The sequence below is a fragment of the Dermacentor variabilis genome, chromosome 2, assembly GCF_050947875.1.
Source record: "Dermacentor variabilis isolate Ectoservices chromosome 2, ASM5094787v1, whole genome shotgun sequence".
NCBI classification, from domain to species: domain Eukaryota; kingdom Metazoa; phylum Arthropoda; class Arachnida; order Ixodida; family Ixodidae; genus Dermacentor; species Dermacentor variabilis.
In genome coordinates this window covers 9,241,001-9,260,226 of record NC_134569.1, presented here as the reverse complement: position 1 = coordinate 9,260,226, position 19,226 = coordinate 9,241,001, and the positions used below count along the sequence as shown (strand labels likewise).

At 49.3% G+C, this 19,226-nt stretch overlaps 1 protein-coding gene across 1 annotated transcript in view; it reads left to right on the top strand.

Annotated features, from left to right (window-relative positions):
- Window positions 1-334: 334 nt before the first annotated feature.
- Window positions 335-19,226, top strand: part of LOC142571330 (neurotrimin-like) — a 420,775-nt gene continuing 401,883 nt past the window's right edge. The window contains exon 1 of the mRNA XM_075679599.1: window positions 335-1,494. Coding sequence (XP_075535714.1) covers window positions 1,356-1,494 — 139 coding nt within the window. The 5' untranslated portion in view covers window positions 335-1,355. The remainder of the gene's footprint in view (window positions 1,495-19,226) is intronic.

The following is a 19,226-nucleotide window of genomic DNA, read 5'->3' as shown; positions in this document are numbered from 1 at the left end:
CAAGAAGCTCGGCAGGGAGAACCTTCATTCGATTTCGGTGGGCCGCCAGTGGAGGACGACGTGAAGCGGGTGAATGTAAGAGATGGATATGGGGGAAGTAGGAGAAAGGAGGGCGGGGGGGGGGGAGAGCGAGATAGTCGGGCGGGGGCAGCGCACCGGCAAAATGCCTCCGCGCCTTCATTCCTGGCTCGGTGGCGCACCTGCCCTAGCCTCTTGTGACGTCACTCATGACGACACAACCGATGCGACGTTCTTCTTGCCTCCCCGCGGCCACGACCAGGGCGGCACCCCGCGTCGGCGGCCGCAAACATTGATCGCAGTCTGCCGGCTGACACGCTCGGCCTCGGACGGAGGAGACGCTGTCGTCGTTCCCCTGCCTGAGCTCGGGGCTTCTCCGCATAGCAGAGCCCTCCGACGATCCCGCGCCTCCTTCGCAGCTGCTTGCCTTTTCGCGGCCTTCGTCATCGCCGGCGCCTCCCGCTTCCGCGCGGCGACAGCGAGCAGTGCCGGCTGCAATGCAAAGCGCCTCGGCGCGCGTCACCGACGAAACGCGTGGTCTTCCGTTGGGGTCCTGAGCGCTGCACTTTTCTTGTTGTACAGGTTAGGGCACCTGCCTTGCGTCGCGCTACCGTCTGAAGCGCCACCCCCACCGTGGGAAGCTGCTGGACGCGTGTGTTTCATGCTACAACGTCTGCTCGTTCCCGGATAATTTCGTTCTTTTCCTTTTGTTTTTTCTTGGCACCGCTTCACCGGGGCCACGGACCGTAATTTTGTGATCGGTGCTCATCCGAGTGCTGCCGGAAGTGGCGCGTCGTGTTGGGCAAGCGTTCAAGGTGTCGTGGAGATGTGAACACTCGAAAGAACTCCGAAAAGGTTCTGGATTAGCGTAACTATCCCTCACCAGCTGGGGAGGCACATTGACGGACCACTGGGATTACCGCCAGCGTGATGGCTCAGTGACTGTCGTCGTCCTGTGCAAAACGTCAGAGTTACTTTGGTGACGGCGACCGTCTGCAAGCAGGTTCCGTGTGCCAAACGTGGATAACCTCCTCTTCTCAGACAGCCATAAACGTGCTTAACTGTCACGTGCTGGTGATTGCCCCCATCAGCGCTCTGCGACACTCTCACAAGCAATTCCTACTTCGTGGTTGTCAGCCCGTGCGTTGCGGCATTAGAACTAGGCTGCTTGCGTATGTTGCACGGCACCTTTGCCCTCTATTTTTAGCTGGCATCTGATGCTTAGAGGGGCAGCAAAGCGCGGAACGTTTCTACTGAACATTACGTGGTAGGTGGCGGATAACGGGAGTTTCTCACGTTCTTGCAAGGTGGAAGTGCGAGCACGATTGGATAACACTATGAGGCGTTCCTGGGTGCTCCTGGAGCCACTGTTGCTGTGCCTCGTCGTCGGGTTTGAAGTGAAGGGGACGCAGCTGACAGACACGACGGAGACAGCACCCACGGCAACCAAGGCATCGCTAGTCCTGCCCGGACCAGGTACGTGCAACTTCTTGCATGCTATTTGCTTCAGTGTTTCCTGTATACGGTTCTGAAACTTCTGTTTTATGGATGTTTGTACCTTTCATGTCCCTCAACTGCACTTACGCACTGATAACGAAGTCATTGCTACAATTTTCACGCAATCTACGCAGAAGGCATTGGATATGGCAAATAAGTTTTGCGGAATCCCGCAAGCTGGAGGAAAGTCCATGAAAGGAAAAGAAATACCAGAATAGTATTACTGCGAAGCTTCTTATGAGAAGCCTATATGGGTTTCTTTTATGGCCTCCTACTATTTTGCGTAGTCGTCAATTTTTCCTTTCATAGAAGGCATTAAAGAAATCGCCTAGTCCTGACAGCAGGAACTATTTAATCACTCTTCGCATGCATAGTTGGCGCACCTTGTATACGACATAAGTATGTTTTTCCGCATAAACAGTCTGCAAGGTTTCGTAGAAAAATGAAGCTGAAGAAGAGCGTTTCGTGCTATATCGCGCTGCGCTTGCGCATTAAGACGTGTCGGTCAGAAGGCCATTACGCGATTCCGCCTCTTTTTGCGCTCCTAGGTGTCTTTATTATCTTTTCAGGTGATGCACAGTGTCATGGCAGACATATGTGCCTTAAGGAATGGATGAGTGACAATTAACGTATAGTTCTTCGTCTTTACCCGCTGCATCTTGCCGCCTTAGGTGCACTGGTAAAGCTATACAGACATTAATCAATCGATTAATCAAAATTACTATTCAACTCGGGGAGAGAAAGTAGTGGAAAATAGAATGAAAGAACATGACAGATAAAGGGAAGTTTGCATACGAGGGCCGATCGCGACTACAGTTCATTCATGAAAATGTCGTTTCGATAAGTACGACTGTACTCTCCGATACGTTTCTCTCCGTTGTAGAAACTGTAAAGACAACAAACACAGCTTTAAACCTTATTATCGATTCTTAACGTCCCGGCTACGTGCATATCGTGAGATCTCGTGCTGTCAGACCGGGAACCGCTGAGAGGTAGAAGGCTGAACAGTCGCGAACAGGGACGACATAAGAAAGGACATGGTCATAAAGAACTGAGCGATTCAGCCCGTCCTTTCAGACACCTCTTCTATTGACGTCACGTGCTGGGTCAGCCGTTGATTGTTGAATCGTGAACTAGCGAGTCCGTACGAAACTTCTTCGAGCCCGATTCCTTGTCTTCACCGTTGAAGGCGAGGCCCCCGACCACATGCCAAATCGTGGCGAACTTGGTATGGTGCTTGGCACGCAGCTTTTCGGCTATTTTTATCACATCCAGATGCGCGCGCACGCAAGCCTGTCTGGATACGAAAAGAAGATGCAACACCTTCGTCTTCATATATAGCTATGCCTGAAAAGTGCGGCGCAACACGGACTAAGCAGTGGAGACGAAGAACACGGACCGGAACACGCACGTCCTATTTATTTTCTTCGTCTTTAATCTTTTGCCCGTGCTACGTAGCGCTGCACTGGTATAGTTATGAATCCGCAAGAACGCATTCTGCTTACACCTGAATGAATCCGCACGAATCATTCTGCGTTAGCTTCTTCGTACGCAAGGGCGCACTACGGTTTCAAGCTTTCCGGCCACAAAGAACAAATCTGTATGAGAACCTGTTAATATTGAACGGCACCCAAAAAAAGAGAGAGTTTTAGACAGTTCCTTCATCTCGTGTAACTAACGTCTGCTTCTCTTCTGTATCAGTCTTCGTTTTTCGTAGCTCAGGGTAACTGGAATTATTCTCTGGTTGACATACCCGTATTTCCTATTGTTTCTCTTTCTGGGCATTTAGGATAAGGCTACATAGAACAAAAATAAAGTGGTTTGAATGGGCAAGTTGGTAATGTATAAACGAAATGTCGAGGAAAAGAGCTTGATGAAAAGGAGGTCCAGTCGGCAAAGGAGCACCTTTCGCCTTCAACCACTGCAGTGTCAGCTTAGCCGCACAGGGGTGTTTACAGTGAACTTGCAATGCACGATGAACGTTGCGCAGGATTGCAGCAGATATCGACAAATAATACTCTTAACTGCACGTGGGCCAAGTGATTATCGAAAGAAAACACTCTCTCACGCTTGACTACACAAGTGTGTGCGCTCGTATATTCATGTTCTCTTATATATATATATACAGAACTTGTAACCACTATGATACAAGGACATGTTGGCGCACAAATTAGGCGCTGACTGCTTTTTGAAGTTGAACAGGTGCTACAGTAACATGCATCGCATTGAGTATTTCATGAAATTTTGTAGAACAAAGCGCAGAATAACAGTTATAGCACATACGACGGTGTTATCACATGCAAGTCTAAGAGAAAGAAATTTTGTTGATAGGAAAGACAGCGAAGGTGACCTGAGCTTATATGCGCTAGTTTGCTGCATACAAGTCTAATGTTGAATTCCAATGGCGGAGTCGGAGCAGCCGGTGGACTCCGCGAGCGAGCACTCGACTATGGCGCAGAGCAACGCCTCCAGATCCGCGAGTGGAACACAACCTGCGCCGCCGGAGCAAGGCGGAAGCGGAACTTCTATCGCGGAATTACCCAGGATACCTTGCGTGTTGTCATTTACTTCCGCTATTTGCCCCCAGCACCGCCGCACCGGTCACTTGTCTCTTCAGCGCCGTTCACCTGTTGTTTCTTTCAAAGTGCGGAATGGATATCTCGCCAAGCGTGCAGCAGCTTTTGCTTCCTCGCGAGTCGTGAGCGGTGGCGCCTCCCAGCAGACAAACGTGGTAAAGGAAATACGTCACGCAGAGTTCCGGTTCACTCCACCGATTTTGGCGGAGCATCTTTTTCTGCTCCACGGACCGACTCCCGCTCTGAATCCCCTCCGACTCTCTCATTGGAACACCTTGCTCCTGCCCACACTCTGCCATTGGAACAAACTTGATCCGAAACGAGCAGAAAAACTTGCTCCGACTCCGCCATTGGAATTCAACATAAATTACACCACGACATCACAAAGGGACTCGCAAAGCAACGGCGCGAACAATAGCACAGAACCCAGCAGTATTACAAAGAAATACTCAAGCAACAATGCTAACGAAGATAATATCACACGTCATAAACAGCGGCAGTACAAATAAGCTTTTTGTAAAAAAAAAAACGTTTTTTTTTTTCATATCCCCAGTTAATAACGCCCAACAACGCTACTGTCTTCAAAAAATAATATTAATGACTATTAGAGAGCCATTTTGCACTGCTCTTGTTGGCTACGAGCCCAATAATATCTTAATAGTAGGGACGATTTAAGTCGGTGTCATTGTGCGTCATGATGCGGGCATTCTAGAATAAGGTCATATATGTTCCTGTCAACAAAACCACAATCATACTGTAGAATTTCAGCACGGTTAAGCGGTTAATCTTGTGTAAAAAAATGCTTTCCTTAGGCGGCGCCCAGCGGCAATCAATGAATTAGGCCTTTTACGGTGCCTGCAAAAATTAATGGAATGTTCAATTCAAGAAGAGGATCATATAAAGTAAATCGGAGATCATGAAATTTATGTCAAATCACTTCGTTCTACACATTTTGAATGATGACGATTTTCGCATACAGCGAAGTTCATTTACTGATAGTAGGAGGGAAATCATACAATGTACGTTTGTGATCTGCTTGTCGTGCTGCTCCATTGGCTGCCGTCTTGAGTCATCGCTCTTTATTAGCACTGTTCCTTAGCATATTCTATTATAAGAATAATGTATTCTGGTCTATTATATGCATACGGAATGCCGCAGATCTTCTTTTAGAAGAATGGATGCGCAGATTATAACTCATACTACTACCACACGTGCGCTTATCACATAAAACATACCAAGTTCATTTGAATCCGGTCAACGAAGCGCACGTTTCGTCAGGCCTTCTAAAAAAATTTCACGAAACATTCTCGTGAAAATAGCATAACTTCATTGCAAATTCGGCAGAAACCGGAACTAAAAAACGAAAGCGTCTTATTTCAGTCTGTTATAGTGCTAAATTAAGATTTCGCGCAGTGAACTACTCGGTTCGACAACAAAAGGGGACTGAAGTAGTCTTGCACTTAAAATCTTCTCTTGTTTTGCGCGACGCCCCAAATCTTTTTTTTTTTTTCGTATGTCTGATTGATTACCAACTCGCTGAATATATTTTTTTGCGTGTCTTCTCTTTCTGTCTTTATTTCATTTGTACTGCGATAGAAATTATATCGACGCTCCAGGCGCATTTCTGCCGTCCGCGTCGGCGTCGCCGTGATGTTCCGCAGAAAGTCCAAGAGCGCTAAGAGCGTCGCCGCGCACCTCATGCTGTATGTGAGATTGAAAGCTTGCGAGAGTGAGCAGACGATGGTGGCCCAATCTTGCGCACGCAACGGACGATAGCGGGGAAGAAGCACGCCATCTTCCGTCGTGCGCAATAGCACCGGGGGGGGGGGCGAGAGAGAAGGGGTGAAGGCGGCATACTCCGGCGGCGGCTATGTATGGCGCGGCCACGTGAGCCCTATCTTGAAAGCAATCGGTGATAACGACAGAGTGCGCCGAGTGCTGATAGCTTGCTCTGCGCTGGGGTCTCGCCACTTTGCTTGCGTTGAAGCGAGAGGCCGCGCAAAGGTCAATCCGCTCGCTGCTGCTGCTGCGCTTCCTCACTCGAACGGCTTGACAACGACTCTGCGCGGTGATGGAGTGAAATGTGTTGATGTTTGCTTGTGCGCGCGTGATAACACGCTTGTTAATTCCTTAAGTCATTTAAGGATTATTTGGTACTGAGTGAAATCGAGTGTATTCAAACGCAGGCGTCCATCGCTGAAGGGTCGGTAGTTGCACAAGTAATAAATGAAGCTTGAATTCCCCCCCCCCGCCCTCCCACACGCACACAAAAGTATCCCAAGACATCCAACTCAACCTCATTGACAACGGCGAATAACTGCGTAATATGATATACATTGAACAGGAGGCGTCAGCGTTACAAGACAGGTATATGTAGCCATACTAACAGAGAGCTGCGAATTCATTGTGGCGTTTCTTAAATAAGGACCATGAACCTGCATAAGCGACTTCAGTAGCGGCTAGTATTGACATTTGTGCTGTCAACAGTTGTTGTGATGGTGTGCATGTGCTCGGTCTTTCTGTCTCTCTCTGTATTTCCTTCTTATTACTTCTCCTTTCCTTGTCAGCCAGTTTAAGGTAGCAAACGAATTTTCAATTCTGGTGAAGTTCTCTGCCGTTCTGCTTTCTTTCGTCTGTCTTTCTCTCGTCACAGCCCTAACTTAATACTGCGTCAAGTAGCTCAAACAAATATACAGAGTGGAGCCACGATTCATAATTTTGTTGTCTGTTCATATTTGTAGCTCGGCTTCTGCAATGTAACCAAAGGTACCAATGATATATTAGGTTCGTGATAAATGAGTGAGTTATAAGAAATATTTCATTACAAGCATATACAGATGTAAGCTTTTGTGAAACGACATACCTAAATACAGTATTTACTACGTTGCGGTTGCTAATTACACTGGTGTAGCGTTAGCGTTAATCGCGGCCGATGATAATTTTATGCGGCGAATGTTCTGTCTTCCTTGCATCCTACTCACGGACTTGTGCAAGACTGCCTGTGAGTACGGTGCAACCTTGAAAGGAGGCGCGCGAGCTCGTGAAACTGTTTTCTTGCAAATAAGAAAAGAAGTTACTGTATGACATCCTTTGTCGAAATGATTTCTGTTGAGAAGGTGTTTCCGAGATATTGTCGTCTGTATGTTGTTTTCTTATTTTCGTTTTTATTTCAGGAATTTTAGTCAGCCATATGACCTTTTGTTTGAAGTAAGAATAGAAGAAAGAGAGAGAGAAAGAGTGGCATTTTCTAATGGGTGCTGGATATGTTTGCCCATACAGACGCTTAGCATGTCGGATGTGCTACACTATAATACGCTAATTTTGCATGCCGTGCAACAGAGCAAATTTAAGGCAGGTAAGCACCCAGTGTGGTTTAAAAAGTTGCTGCGGACTTGTTCAACGTCATTGTTTCGTAAGTTCAGTGTTTGGACACAACCCGCTGGTTTCACGTATGAGCAAAATACCTGCGCCATAGAGAAACCAGTAGTCATAATGAATGACATTGCAAAGGCCAAAAATCTTATTTGGTGCAGCGAAATTTCGGAACGCTGAAACTCATTTCCAATGGCATATATATGGATAGCCCATTGATAATTCTATTGGCAGTTTCTTATATAGTTCCTGAGATAGGGATCGTGCCACGCTTGGCACCACAACTAGTTTCGCAAACAGGGAAGGAAGAAATATGCTGCAATGCAGAGAGCGCCTGTTGACGGGTGGCATCTAAATAGAGCGAATTTGGCGGTGGTACAAGAATCGGAGCAGGCCATTGAGCGACTGATTGCAGTTCAGTCTTCGCGTTCCGTTTCGCGCTCCGGCGGAAACCACGCGCCGGTCTCTGTGCGTCAAGGACTGCGAGTGAAGCAGCGTCGCATCTTGTACGCCGTGGTCGATATGGGTGGCCGAGGCACGGGAGTCGTTCGATTATCGGCGAAGACTCCTGCATCCCTGTGGAGTGCTGAGCACCGTAGTTCTCGATCGAACGACGCACCCCAAGCAGCTCGGCCGTTGGCATTCTGTAGCAACGCACCCTTCCTTACGGATACGAAGGTATACGCGCGGCTCGCATCAATCATTTAGGCAGAATCCAATAGCCGCCCAAAAGAGAGCCTCGCCTGCTTGGAACGAACGCTGGCTGCCCAGAGAAGCATGCCGCGCAGCGATTATTGCATGGTTTAGCCGCACGGAAAACCTGATTTTGGCACCTAGGGATTGAAAGTTCACAGAGAGCGGCATGGAGTTGGCATTTCAGGTATATGGCGAGTACAATAAGTACGCCATTAGCCAAGCGAGGAGCGGTAGGTGTGTGTGCATGTGCGCGTGTTTACGTCCGTCTGTGTGTGCCTGCCTTTGCGTGCATGTGTATGTGCGCATGCGTGCGTGCGTGTGGCTTTCCATTTCTTGTCTACATCCACATTAGAATCCGTTATACTACTGAAAAAAATCGTTTGTACGTGGTAACAAAATAATATCGAGTAAAGAAATTACGAGAAAGTGCTGCTGAAGAAAAAAAAAAGAACTTACGCAAGCTCGCAGCAAATCTGGTTCGGACCAGTGGGATGGTCCCGCTTTTTTAGGATGTGGCTTGAAACAAAGAGCCTTAACTTATAGCCGCGTCTCTTAGTGATACACTAATTACTCTAAACTTTTTCTTTATCATGCTAATTTCACAGGCGAATTTATCAGTGATCTTAGTCAGCCCAGCAGTGAGATCTAACCAGGTAACGTGGGCATGCCGCACTTGCTGTCAGCTATACCCGCCGTGGTTGCTCAGTGGCTATGGTGTTGGGCTGCTGAGCACGAGGTCGCGGGATCGAATCCCGGCCACGGCGGCCGCATTTCGATGGGGGCGAAATGCGAAAACACCCGTGTGCTTAGATTTAGGTGCACGTTAAAGAACCCCAGGTGGTCGAAATTTCCGGAGTCCTCCACTACGGCGTGCCTCATAATCAGAAAGTGGTTTTGGCACGTAAAACCCCAAATATTATTATTATTATTGCTGTCAGCTATGGCGAGAAGGAAGAAGTTGTACGTGGGTTAAATGTACAAGAACTACCGACTTGCGTTATTAAAGAGATTTTCCTTGGAGCGAGTTATTGGTAGGAGCACAGTTAATGCGGGAATTTTGAGGTGGCGCTGTGGACTAAGATTCGTAAAACCCACATTTGGACATCAACCGGAAGTGAAAATAGTTTCTACAGTTTCGCGCCAGCTGGACTATATTCGTTGGCTGGTTGTTCAGACCAACACACAACGAGTGCCTTCGTCATTATGCGTTTGCGTTCTTGGAACAACGCAGCTTGTTTTTACTTTTCTTTTCAGAAATGCAATGAGTTCGTAGCGAATCTCATTTGTAGTTCCTTTTCTCCATAAACTGAGGTGCTTAAGCTTCCCTGCTTCCTGCCTTTTCCTGTTACAAAAAAAAATGCTTCTTGAAACTGAGGCCTCCGCGCACGAAAGTCACTCCGGCGGATTCCATCGGTTTTACGCAAAACGTGGCGATCGAAGTACCGCGGCCAGCGACAATCTGAAGCGGCTAGGTGCAACAACTGCTGCAAGTTCCACGAATGACAACATCACAATGGCGCTGCAAACGGAAGGAAAAATCCCGCACGAGAGGCTTTTCCAATCACTGCTCACTGATTCAGCGAGGGAAGTGTTGCGCAGCCGCTATGAAAGAAGCCAGACGAATGAAGTGCTATGCAAAGTCGTATCGCTACGCTCTGAAATCACGCAGTGTTTGTAAAGGTATCGTCAGCTAGGGCGGACGGAACTCGTAGGACTCTTCACATGCAGGAATGCTTTCTTTCTCATTTCGCCGCTGCTTTTTATGTCTGGTCATTGACTGTCACGACTTGCAGCGGAACCACCGCCAGCGGTCGTAACAACCGTGCATCTTCAACGTAATAGCGATTCACGGATTGTTGCTATGTTCGGGTAATGTTGAAGGTGAGCGCGGCTTATGAACTCACTTGAGCTCGAGCTTGCAGGGTAATGCTTGGCTCCAGCGAAATGTGGCATCCAAATAATTTCATGCAGGCGAAAACTTCATGAGACTTTTGCTCGATTGCAGAGCGGACGCCAAGGATCCCTGTCAGTTCGTAAACACGTAGGAAAGGAAATATGGAAGGCACCCGTATTGGCACCCGTAGCAACAACTGCACTTCTTTCCGGCTTTGACATTTGTCCTCCGCTGTGAGCTACGCGCGTTAACTTGTCCTCTGCGCGGCGGAGGTCGGTCATTTGGAAGGATTAAAAGTCGAGGACAGAAGCCGGAAGCGTTTATCTGAGCTGCGTGCCAGTGCTAAAAACGCGGTGTAATCACCCACAGCATATCATTTTAAACTTAGGAGCCTGTCAGTTTGGGCGAGCTTGTAATGCTTCATGTTGTAACGGCACAGTGCAAAAAAACGTGTACCCGAGATGAAGGAAGGACAGGGCGAACAGTGAATTCAAGTTTCAAGTCATCGCTCGTACTGTCCGTTTTTTAGCTTGAATACAGCTATTTTCCCGCATTGTGCGAGGAATTTCTTGATGGCGAGGATTCGTCTCTCTTCTCCGGACGCTTACAGAACAGAAGGGCATTCGCGCAGTACTCGACAGAGCTTGCTCACCGCACTCATTGTCATGCCGACTCGGCTTTCTCTATGTCCAAGCAAGTTAATTGCGAAGCATTTTTTGGCGAACATTTGCCACATTGACAATATATATCTAGTCGCCTACGTCTTAGTGCTCTCATGGTCCTTTCGATAACTCGATATGTACCAAAATTGGCATAGTATGACAAGGGTGTATGACGAACGTAAATAATTGGTTATGACATGGATATCATATTATGTGTGTTATGTAGGTCATAAAACAATCGCCTAACAAGAGTGTATAACGAACGTAAATGGTGGGTCATGACATGAATATTGTAACGTAGATTGAAGCCGGAGTCTTACAAAGTAGACGCTTCTCTTTAATGGCGGGACAGAAGAAGAGCGTGCAGCCTACACGCTTCATCGTCTTTCATGGCGACGGCCTTTGCACGCGTCGTCCTGCGGTGCTAGAGCCCCACATCACTGTGTCAATTGCTCCCCATGCGAAAAGCGAGCGTCTCGGTCGTGTCAAAAAGTTCTTTCAGCGACTACAAGAAATGGAGCTCTTCAAGTGCATCTCGGCGTTCACATACGCGCATAGTACGGTTTCATGCGCACTACATGAACAACTTCTGCGTGAGGACGAGGACGGAGCGAATCGGGGTCCGAACTGCACGGGACGACTTCGTAGGACACGTCACTGAGGCGGCGTGTAACCTTGTAGGGACCAAAATACCGGCGGAGCAACTATTCTGAGGGTCCACGGCGACGGATGGGCGTCCAGACCCACACACAGGCGCCAGTATTGTAATGGACGTCGCGTCGACCCAAGTTGTATTGAAGGGTGTCGGTATGCTGCTGACTACGATGCCAATACGATGCCAAGCAAGCGGACGTGCTTCTTCAGCTCTTTGTACGAACTCTTCCAAGTGTTCGCTCGTCGGACCATTATCAGCCAGAGGTAGCATGGCGTCAAGTCACAAGACGTGGCGCCCATATAAAGGTTCTAACGGTGCAAACTGTGTAGTCTCCTGTACAGCATTGTTATACGCGTAGGTCACACAGGGTAAAATCTCGTCCCCCGTCTAGTACTGTACGTCGATATACATGGAGAGCATATCAGCCAGCGTTCTATTCAGACGTTCCATTAATCCATTGCTTTGAGGGTGATGCACAGTACTTTTGCGATGAGAGCTATGCGTCAGCTGGAGAACGTCCTGCATAAGTTCTGCTGTAAATGCTGTGCTGCGGTCGGTGATGAGAACAGACAGTGCACCATGTCGTAGGACGATGCGACGTACAACGAACTTGGCCACTTCATACAAGTTTACTTGCGGAATAGCTTCGGTTTCGGCGTACCGGGTTAAGTAGTCCGTAGCCACGACTATCAATCTGTTGCGCGAAGAGGTCACTGGGAATGGCCCAAGTAGATCCATACCTATTTGTTGGAACGGTGCTCGAGGAGGGTCTACAGGGTGGAGAAAGCCAGCCCATTTAACTGGTGGTTTCTTGCGGCGCTGACAATCGCGGCAGGTCTTCACGTAGCGTTGCACAGAAGAAAAACGCCGGGGCTACTAATATTTCTGTCGTATCCTTGCTAATGTCTTAGCGAATCCCAGGTGTCCTGCGCATGGCTCGTCATGGCAGGCTTTCAAAATATCTTGGCGCAGCGCCGACGGCACGACAAGAAGGTACGTAACTGGACCGCTTCCGCAGTTTTTCCTGTAAAGGACGTTGTAAGATGATAAGCCACGCACGAGCGAGCGGGGTAAAACACCTTCAATTCCTTGAAGGTGCTCTATCAGCGGCAGCAGATCAGGGTCAACGTACTGGTACTCAGCCATCTTTATGGCGTCGATAACGCCGACAAATGGCAAGTCATGGTCAGGGTCCGATGACGTCGTAGGGAGTGGTGCGCGTGACAAACAGTCAGCGTCGCTTTGCTTCCTTAAGATCGGTAGACAACTGTTATGTCGTACTCTTGTAAGCGCAGGCTCCAACGGGCTAGTCTGCATGAAGGATCCTTGAGGTTGGCAAATCAGCACAGGGCGTGGTTGATTGCTGACAGCCTGAAAGGATTTACCGTACAAGTAGGGTCGGAATTCACTAATTGACCACACAACCGCTAAGCATTCTTTTTCAGTGGTTGAGAAGTTTTCCTCAGCCTTGCTGAGACTGCGGCTTGCTTAAGCAATGGTGCGTTCCGCACCAGCTTGCCACTGCACAAGAACTGCGCCGAGGCCCGCATTACTGGCGTCAGTATGAATTTCAGTGTCAGCGCCTTCGTCGAAAGTAGCAAGTATTGGGGCCGCTTGCAAACGCTTGCGTGATTCATTGAACGATTGCTGCTGCTCGTCCGCCCAAATGAAAGGCACATCATCGCGTGTAAGCAGTGTCAGAGGCTCAGCAATTCTGGCGAATCCCTCGACGAAGCGCCCATAATATGCGCACAAATCAAGGAAGCGTTGGACAGCCTTCTTGTCTGTGGGTGGTGAGAACTCGGCGACGGCAGCTAACTTTCGGGGTCTAGTCGGACGCCTGTAGGACCAACGACACGGCCAAGAAATTTGAGCTCTTGGAACCCGAAGTAGCATTTTTCAGGCTTGATGGTAAGGCCAGCAGTACGGATCGCAGCGAGCACACTCTCGAGTCGTGCGAGATGTTCGGCAAACATGCTCGAGAACACGACGACATCGTTCAAGTATACGAGGCAGGTTTGCCATTTGAGTTCAGCAAGCACGTTATCCATTATCCGCTGAAAGGTGGCAGGTGCGGAATAGAGACCGAAGGGGAGAACTTTGAACTCATAAAGCCCGTCAGGTGTTACAAACGCCGTATTGTCACGATCCTCTTCATCAACATCGATTTGCCAATACCCCGTTCTAATATCCAACGAACAAAAAAACTTGGCATGTTGTAGACGATCCAACGCGTCGTCGATGAGTGGCAATAGATAAACATCGCGATTGGTGACACGGTTCAACTTTGTGTAATCTACACAGAAGCGTAGTGTGTTGTGTTTCTAACACTACAGGGGAGGCCCATGGGCTTGTGAACGCCTGGATCACGTCGTCTTGAAACATCTCTTTCACCTGATGCTTGATGGCTTCCCTTTCCACTGGAGACACTCTGTAAGGATGCTGACGAACAGGACATGCGGACTCGTCCTTTGTGATGAACGTGCGCCTTACTTTGGATGATGTTGAAAAATAGTCCGCAAATTCATTCACGAGACTCAGTAGACTTCCTGATGGTTTGGCAGAGCAGCGTTAACGTGAATTCTTTCTATTAGGCTGGGTAATTCATATTGCTGAGACGATGCGATTTCCAATGTGGCAATGTCACTAACATCAATTTTTTCGCGAAGGAATGCGATTGTCGTTCCTCGCAGTACATGCCGATACTTGTTGCTAAAGTTTGTTAGCAAACGAAACGACTGAACATTGGTTTCGCACCTGAAGAAGCCCTCTGGCTATGCAAATGTAGCGCTCAAGAAGCAAGGGGATGTTTGCCTCAGCAATTCCTTCGGCGTCATTCTCCATGTCGCATCGGACAAGGGTAAGCATGCTGCTCTTGGGTGGCAACGTGACGTAATTGTCAGCTACGCGAAGCGCGATGTCACCATTACTGTTCACTATCGCTTGCGTAGTAGCCAAGCTGACCCTAGACTCTTGCAGGAGATGATGGTACCGTTCACCTAAAGGAAATCCATGACGAGCCTAGGTTCCTTTGAACATTCAGGAAGAATGACGAAGTCGCCGATGTACGTAAGGCCCCGAATGTTGACTCGTGCCGTGCACTGGCCGATTGGAATTATGAGGTGCCCTCCTGCAGTACGAATCTGAGTTCCGGTCCATAGCGTCGCAACTTTGTTCAGCATACGCACGAGATGCTGGCTAATAACAGGCGTGTCCGTACCCGTGTCGATTAACACCGTGACTTTGTGGTCATGTATGGTAACTGGTACGTTGCAAGATACTGACACAGAACTACACTGCTTTCTCTGCGTCTCAATTACGCGGTCGTCGTAGTGGAGGATCTTCAGCTTTCGCAACATCAGCGACCTCACCTCCGCAGGTCGCTGGACTCAGTTTTCCCGAGAGGCAGGGCTAGGTGAGCGACGCCTTGATGCGCTCGGCATGAAGAGGGGGCTGGAAGACCTGTTTCGGGCGGATGACGGTGACCGGGGGTCACGGAGGCATGGGGCAAACGAGGTCCTGGCGTCTGCGAGGTAGGCATCACTCTCCAGGGGGCGTTTGCCATTTCGCGGGCACGGTGCATTCAGTGAAAATCCACGGAGCCCAGCTCGGCGGTAAGGACACGCCTTGTAGAGGTTATCGGCTTCACCGCAATGAAAACACCCGGTCTACAGTGGGCCTTACATCGCTCTTGCGGTGTGGTCGTGTTTCAGCCACGAAGGGCGTGCGGCGAGGCCTGAAGTCGCCAGTTGCTGTTCAACGTCGCGCACATCATGAAAGTCCAAGACATCGCTCACATCGCGAAAAATCGAGGACATCGAACTTGGCGCAGCTTCCGCATACGACATGCGAGGCTGTGGCTGCCTTACCTCGTGCTGTTGTGTCTCACTTCGCTCTGGGACTAGGACTGCCTGCCTGATCTCCTCCCGTACGACCTTAGCCAGAGCGAGTCACGGTACCAATGCAGGAGCCACCTGAAGCTTTTGGAGCTCTTCTCGAACAAGCCTAATGAGCTCCCGCAAGGCGTCGGCATTGTCTAAGGCTATAGCGAGAAGGTCACGCGATAGGGTCGACACATCGCAGTTATACTGCCTTGTTCGCTGCTGCAGTGCCTCTCTCATTGATATGGCTTCCGCGAGAAACTCTGCAACGGTCTTTGGTGGGCTGCGCATTAGGCCACCGAATAACTCTTGCTTGACAACGCGCATCAATTGCCTGAGCTTCTTTTCTTCCAGCATGGCTGGATCCGCGCGTCGGAAAAGTCGGCACATATCTTCGACAAACATTGCGCCGCTTTCGTTCGGCCTCTGTACTCTCGCCTTAATTGCAGATTCAGCTCGCTCCTTGCGATCGAGGCTTGCGTATGTGCTGATTAACTGTCGTTGGAATTCGTCCCAGATCGATAGGGCCGCCTCACGGTTGTCAAGCCATGTCCGTGCATAGTCCTCGAGGGCAAAGTAGGTGTTGCGTAGCTTCGCCGTGGAGTCGAGCCGTTGAATTCTGCGACACACTCAAAGTGATAGAGCCAGTCCTCAACATCCTCGAAGGTGTCCCCATGGAAGGACGTGGGGATTGGCGGCTGATTCAGGACGACCTCGGTCGTTGCGGTCGACGAAGAAGACAGAACCGATGTACTCATCCTTTTAACTCGATTGGGTAGAGACACGTGCTCAGGTGGCAGTCCTTGAAGTCGACAGCTTGTCCGTACGTGAACAGCAGTCAGCTCGACCGGACTTCGTACTGGGCTTGTAGACGGTGTTCGATCTGGGAGTGGTCGCATGTACCCCGTACCTCCACTAGAAAAATGTAACGTAGATTGAAGCCGGAGTCTTACAAAGTAGACGCTTCTCTTTCATGGCGGGCCAGAAGAAGAGCGTGCAGCCTACGCACTTCATCGTCTTTCATGGTGCCGACCTTTGCGCGCGCCGTCCCGCGGTGCGAGAGGTCAACATCACTGTGTCAATATCATGACATGCGAGCCATGTAGGTCATGAAGCAGTCGCCTACGTCTTGGTGCTTTCATGGTCGTTTCGTTAACTTGGTTTGTACCCAAATTGGTAGAGTAAGACAGGAGTGCACAACGAATATAAATGATAGGTCATGACATGAATTTAATGACATGCGTGTCATATAAATCATGCAACAGCCGCCTACGTCTTGGTGTTTACCCAAATTGGCATAGTATGACAAGAGCGTATCACGAACCTGAATGATAGGTCATGACATGAATGTCATGACATACGTCATGTAGGTCTTGAAACAACCGCCTGCGTATTGGTGCTCTCATGGTGGTTACATTAACTTGGCATGTGCCAAAATTCGCAGAGTGCGACAAAAGTGTATGACGAACATAACTGCTAGGTCATCACATGAATTTCATTACATGCATGTCATGTAGGTCATGAAACAGCCGCCTACGTATTGGTGCTCTCATGGTCGTTTTATTAATGCGGTATGTACCAAAATGCGCCTAGTATGACAAGAGTGTATGATGAACATAAATTATAGGTCTTGAGAGGAATGTCATGACATGCATGTCATGTAGGTCATGAAATAGCGGCCTACGTATCATTGCTCTCATGATCGGTTTGTTAACTTAGTAGGATCCCAGCACACTGTTTTGCATAAGATGGATTCCCACATGGCGTGGGTTCTGCCGTCTTTTTCTATTTTTGGAAGTCATCTCGTTACGGCGTGGTGTAACATGAGATACAGAAATACAGGAAAGATTGCACGTTGTATTTAACCATTCCTGCGGTGCGTGCGAGAGCATTCTTTTTTTGCAAGGACGTTAGCGGGGCAGAGAGCGAGGGGGGGGGGAGACGTGTGAAATGTTATACTTGACGAATTCATGGAACATCTAGTTGCAATTACTTTTGTGGTGGAAAGACAGTCTTTTGTAACCTAAAAGCTTTCCCAACAAGATTTTTGCCACTTTAAATATTTAAACGCATATGAAGGATGCTCCTTTCATTGCGCCATGTCTGGAAACACGGAATTGGCTAACGGGCTTCCGCCAGGTTGATAAAAACGTTCTCCTGCAATTATTTTTTTATTTCTTTGCTAATGAACTAAGACCGAGCGAATAGTGTGCCGATAAGTTGTTTGTCTAACAGCATGCCGGCTTCGCAGTAACGCTATATCGCTCCTTAGCTACGAGAGCCTAGCTACAAACCCACTCCGAGAGACTGTTAGTGGAAAAATGCTATATGGAAAATGGCGTGATTATTCAAATGGCGCCTCCAGCGGAAAGTGAGTTTGACTCGTGGGTTGGTAAACACGGCAAGCGAAGCTCAGACTCGGCGCTCGTTTGCGCAACGCGACCTCGCGAGCCATGTGATTAACTCGGAAGTCAGTCGTCTTGCTCATGGCTCACGAGCGACATTTCCGGGGGGGTCTCGGACTGCGGGCCATAAACGCGGCAGCCAAACAGCAGCCACCTAATTCAGAGCAGGAGGCACGCTATATGCTGGCGAGGAGGGTATGAGCAGAGGGCGACGGCGAAGTGCCAGGAGTTTCCGCGGACGCGCAGAAATACTTGCGCTCTCCAGGTGACCTCGTTCTCCCCCAAAGCGAACCGCACCTCGAAACAAACTGCAGTTAGCCGAGTTTGGCCACCAGATTATGCGAAAATGCGATGTTTTTTCTACAGACAGCGGGATTCTCTCGTGGGCGGCTACAAGGCTCCTGAGAAGCGGCGCAATCAGTGACAGGTTCGTAACTCCACAAGTGATAATTGGGTGAGATCGAGGAGAACGCATAACGTTACCAATGCGGTCTGGAGGCAACAAGTTCAAGAAACCGGCCTCTTGAACACTGCATTCGTCATCTTCTTTTCTTTCATCATCATAGTCGGCGGCGTCGTCATCGTGTCGTTGTTGCCCATTCAACGTAAAAAAATTGTAGGACGCTTAAGCTTCGCCTTCAAGTGTCCAACTGGAGCGCTTGTAACCGTAATGTTTACCGCCAAACGCTGGCTGCGAACGCTATGCACGAAGGCGGGCTTTGTGGTAGAAACGCGGCCTCTTGCGAGCGCCAGCTGGATGTATTGCAAGAAAGTGGGCGCGCCGCTCCGTGGCCCCCGAGACACCCACGCGCCGGTGTGCGCAAATGACGGACGATGCGGCCGGTCTGTGAATTGTAGAAACGCTGGAAAAGGAGTTTCTTTGAGTTTTGGCGCAACAGCATTATGTTTACTCGTATAGTCAAATTACAAACCGAGAGCTCTCATGCCTGTAGGTTGTATGTATGCCGTAGTTCACGATTTTTCGACGTATTCTAGCTTGAGAAATTCAAATAGTTCAGTAAATTTCTTGCGTCGCATGGATGGCGTGGGATACGGGTGGCTCGAAAATCGTTTTGCTGGTCCGCTCGGTTACTCTGACGCTGACGCAGAAGCGCGAGCCTAAGAGCTGCGCTCTTAGGCTTCTCGGCCTTTTGGCTAAGATCATCCGTAGAAGAAGGAGAGAAAGAAGGAGCCCGGAACAAGCATTTCTACCGACGCCCCTGCATGTTCCACGTCGTGGACGTCCACCTCTCACGCCATGGCGCCTACAGCGTCATGGACTCCCTCGAAGGCCCACGTCTTCGATGTTGTTGTCCCTACGGGGAATGGTCCCGAGACCGTCGTCGACGCGACGGCCTCAATAGTTGGCCTCTCTGAGGTCTACTGCGTTCAGCACATGGGAGGCCTCAACTTCCACATCACCGTCAAGAGCATGGCTTCCATGACTGTAATCGTCGATGCTGGCTGCCTCGTCATCGGTGGCGAGCGTTGTCCTGTCGTTCCCGTCGGCCCGCAGGTAACCCACGCAATCTGCCTCTTTCTGCCGTCCTTCGTTCGCAATGAAGTCCCC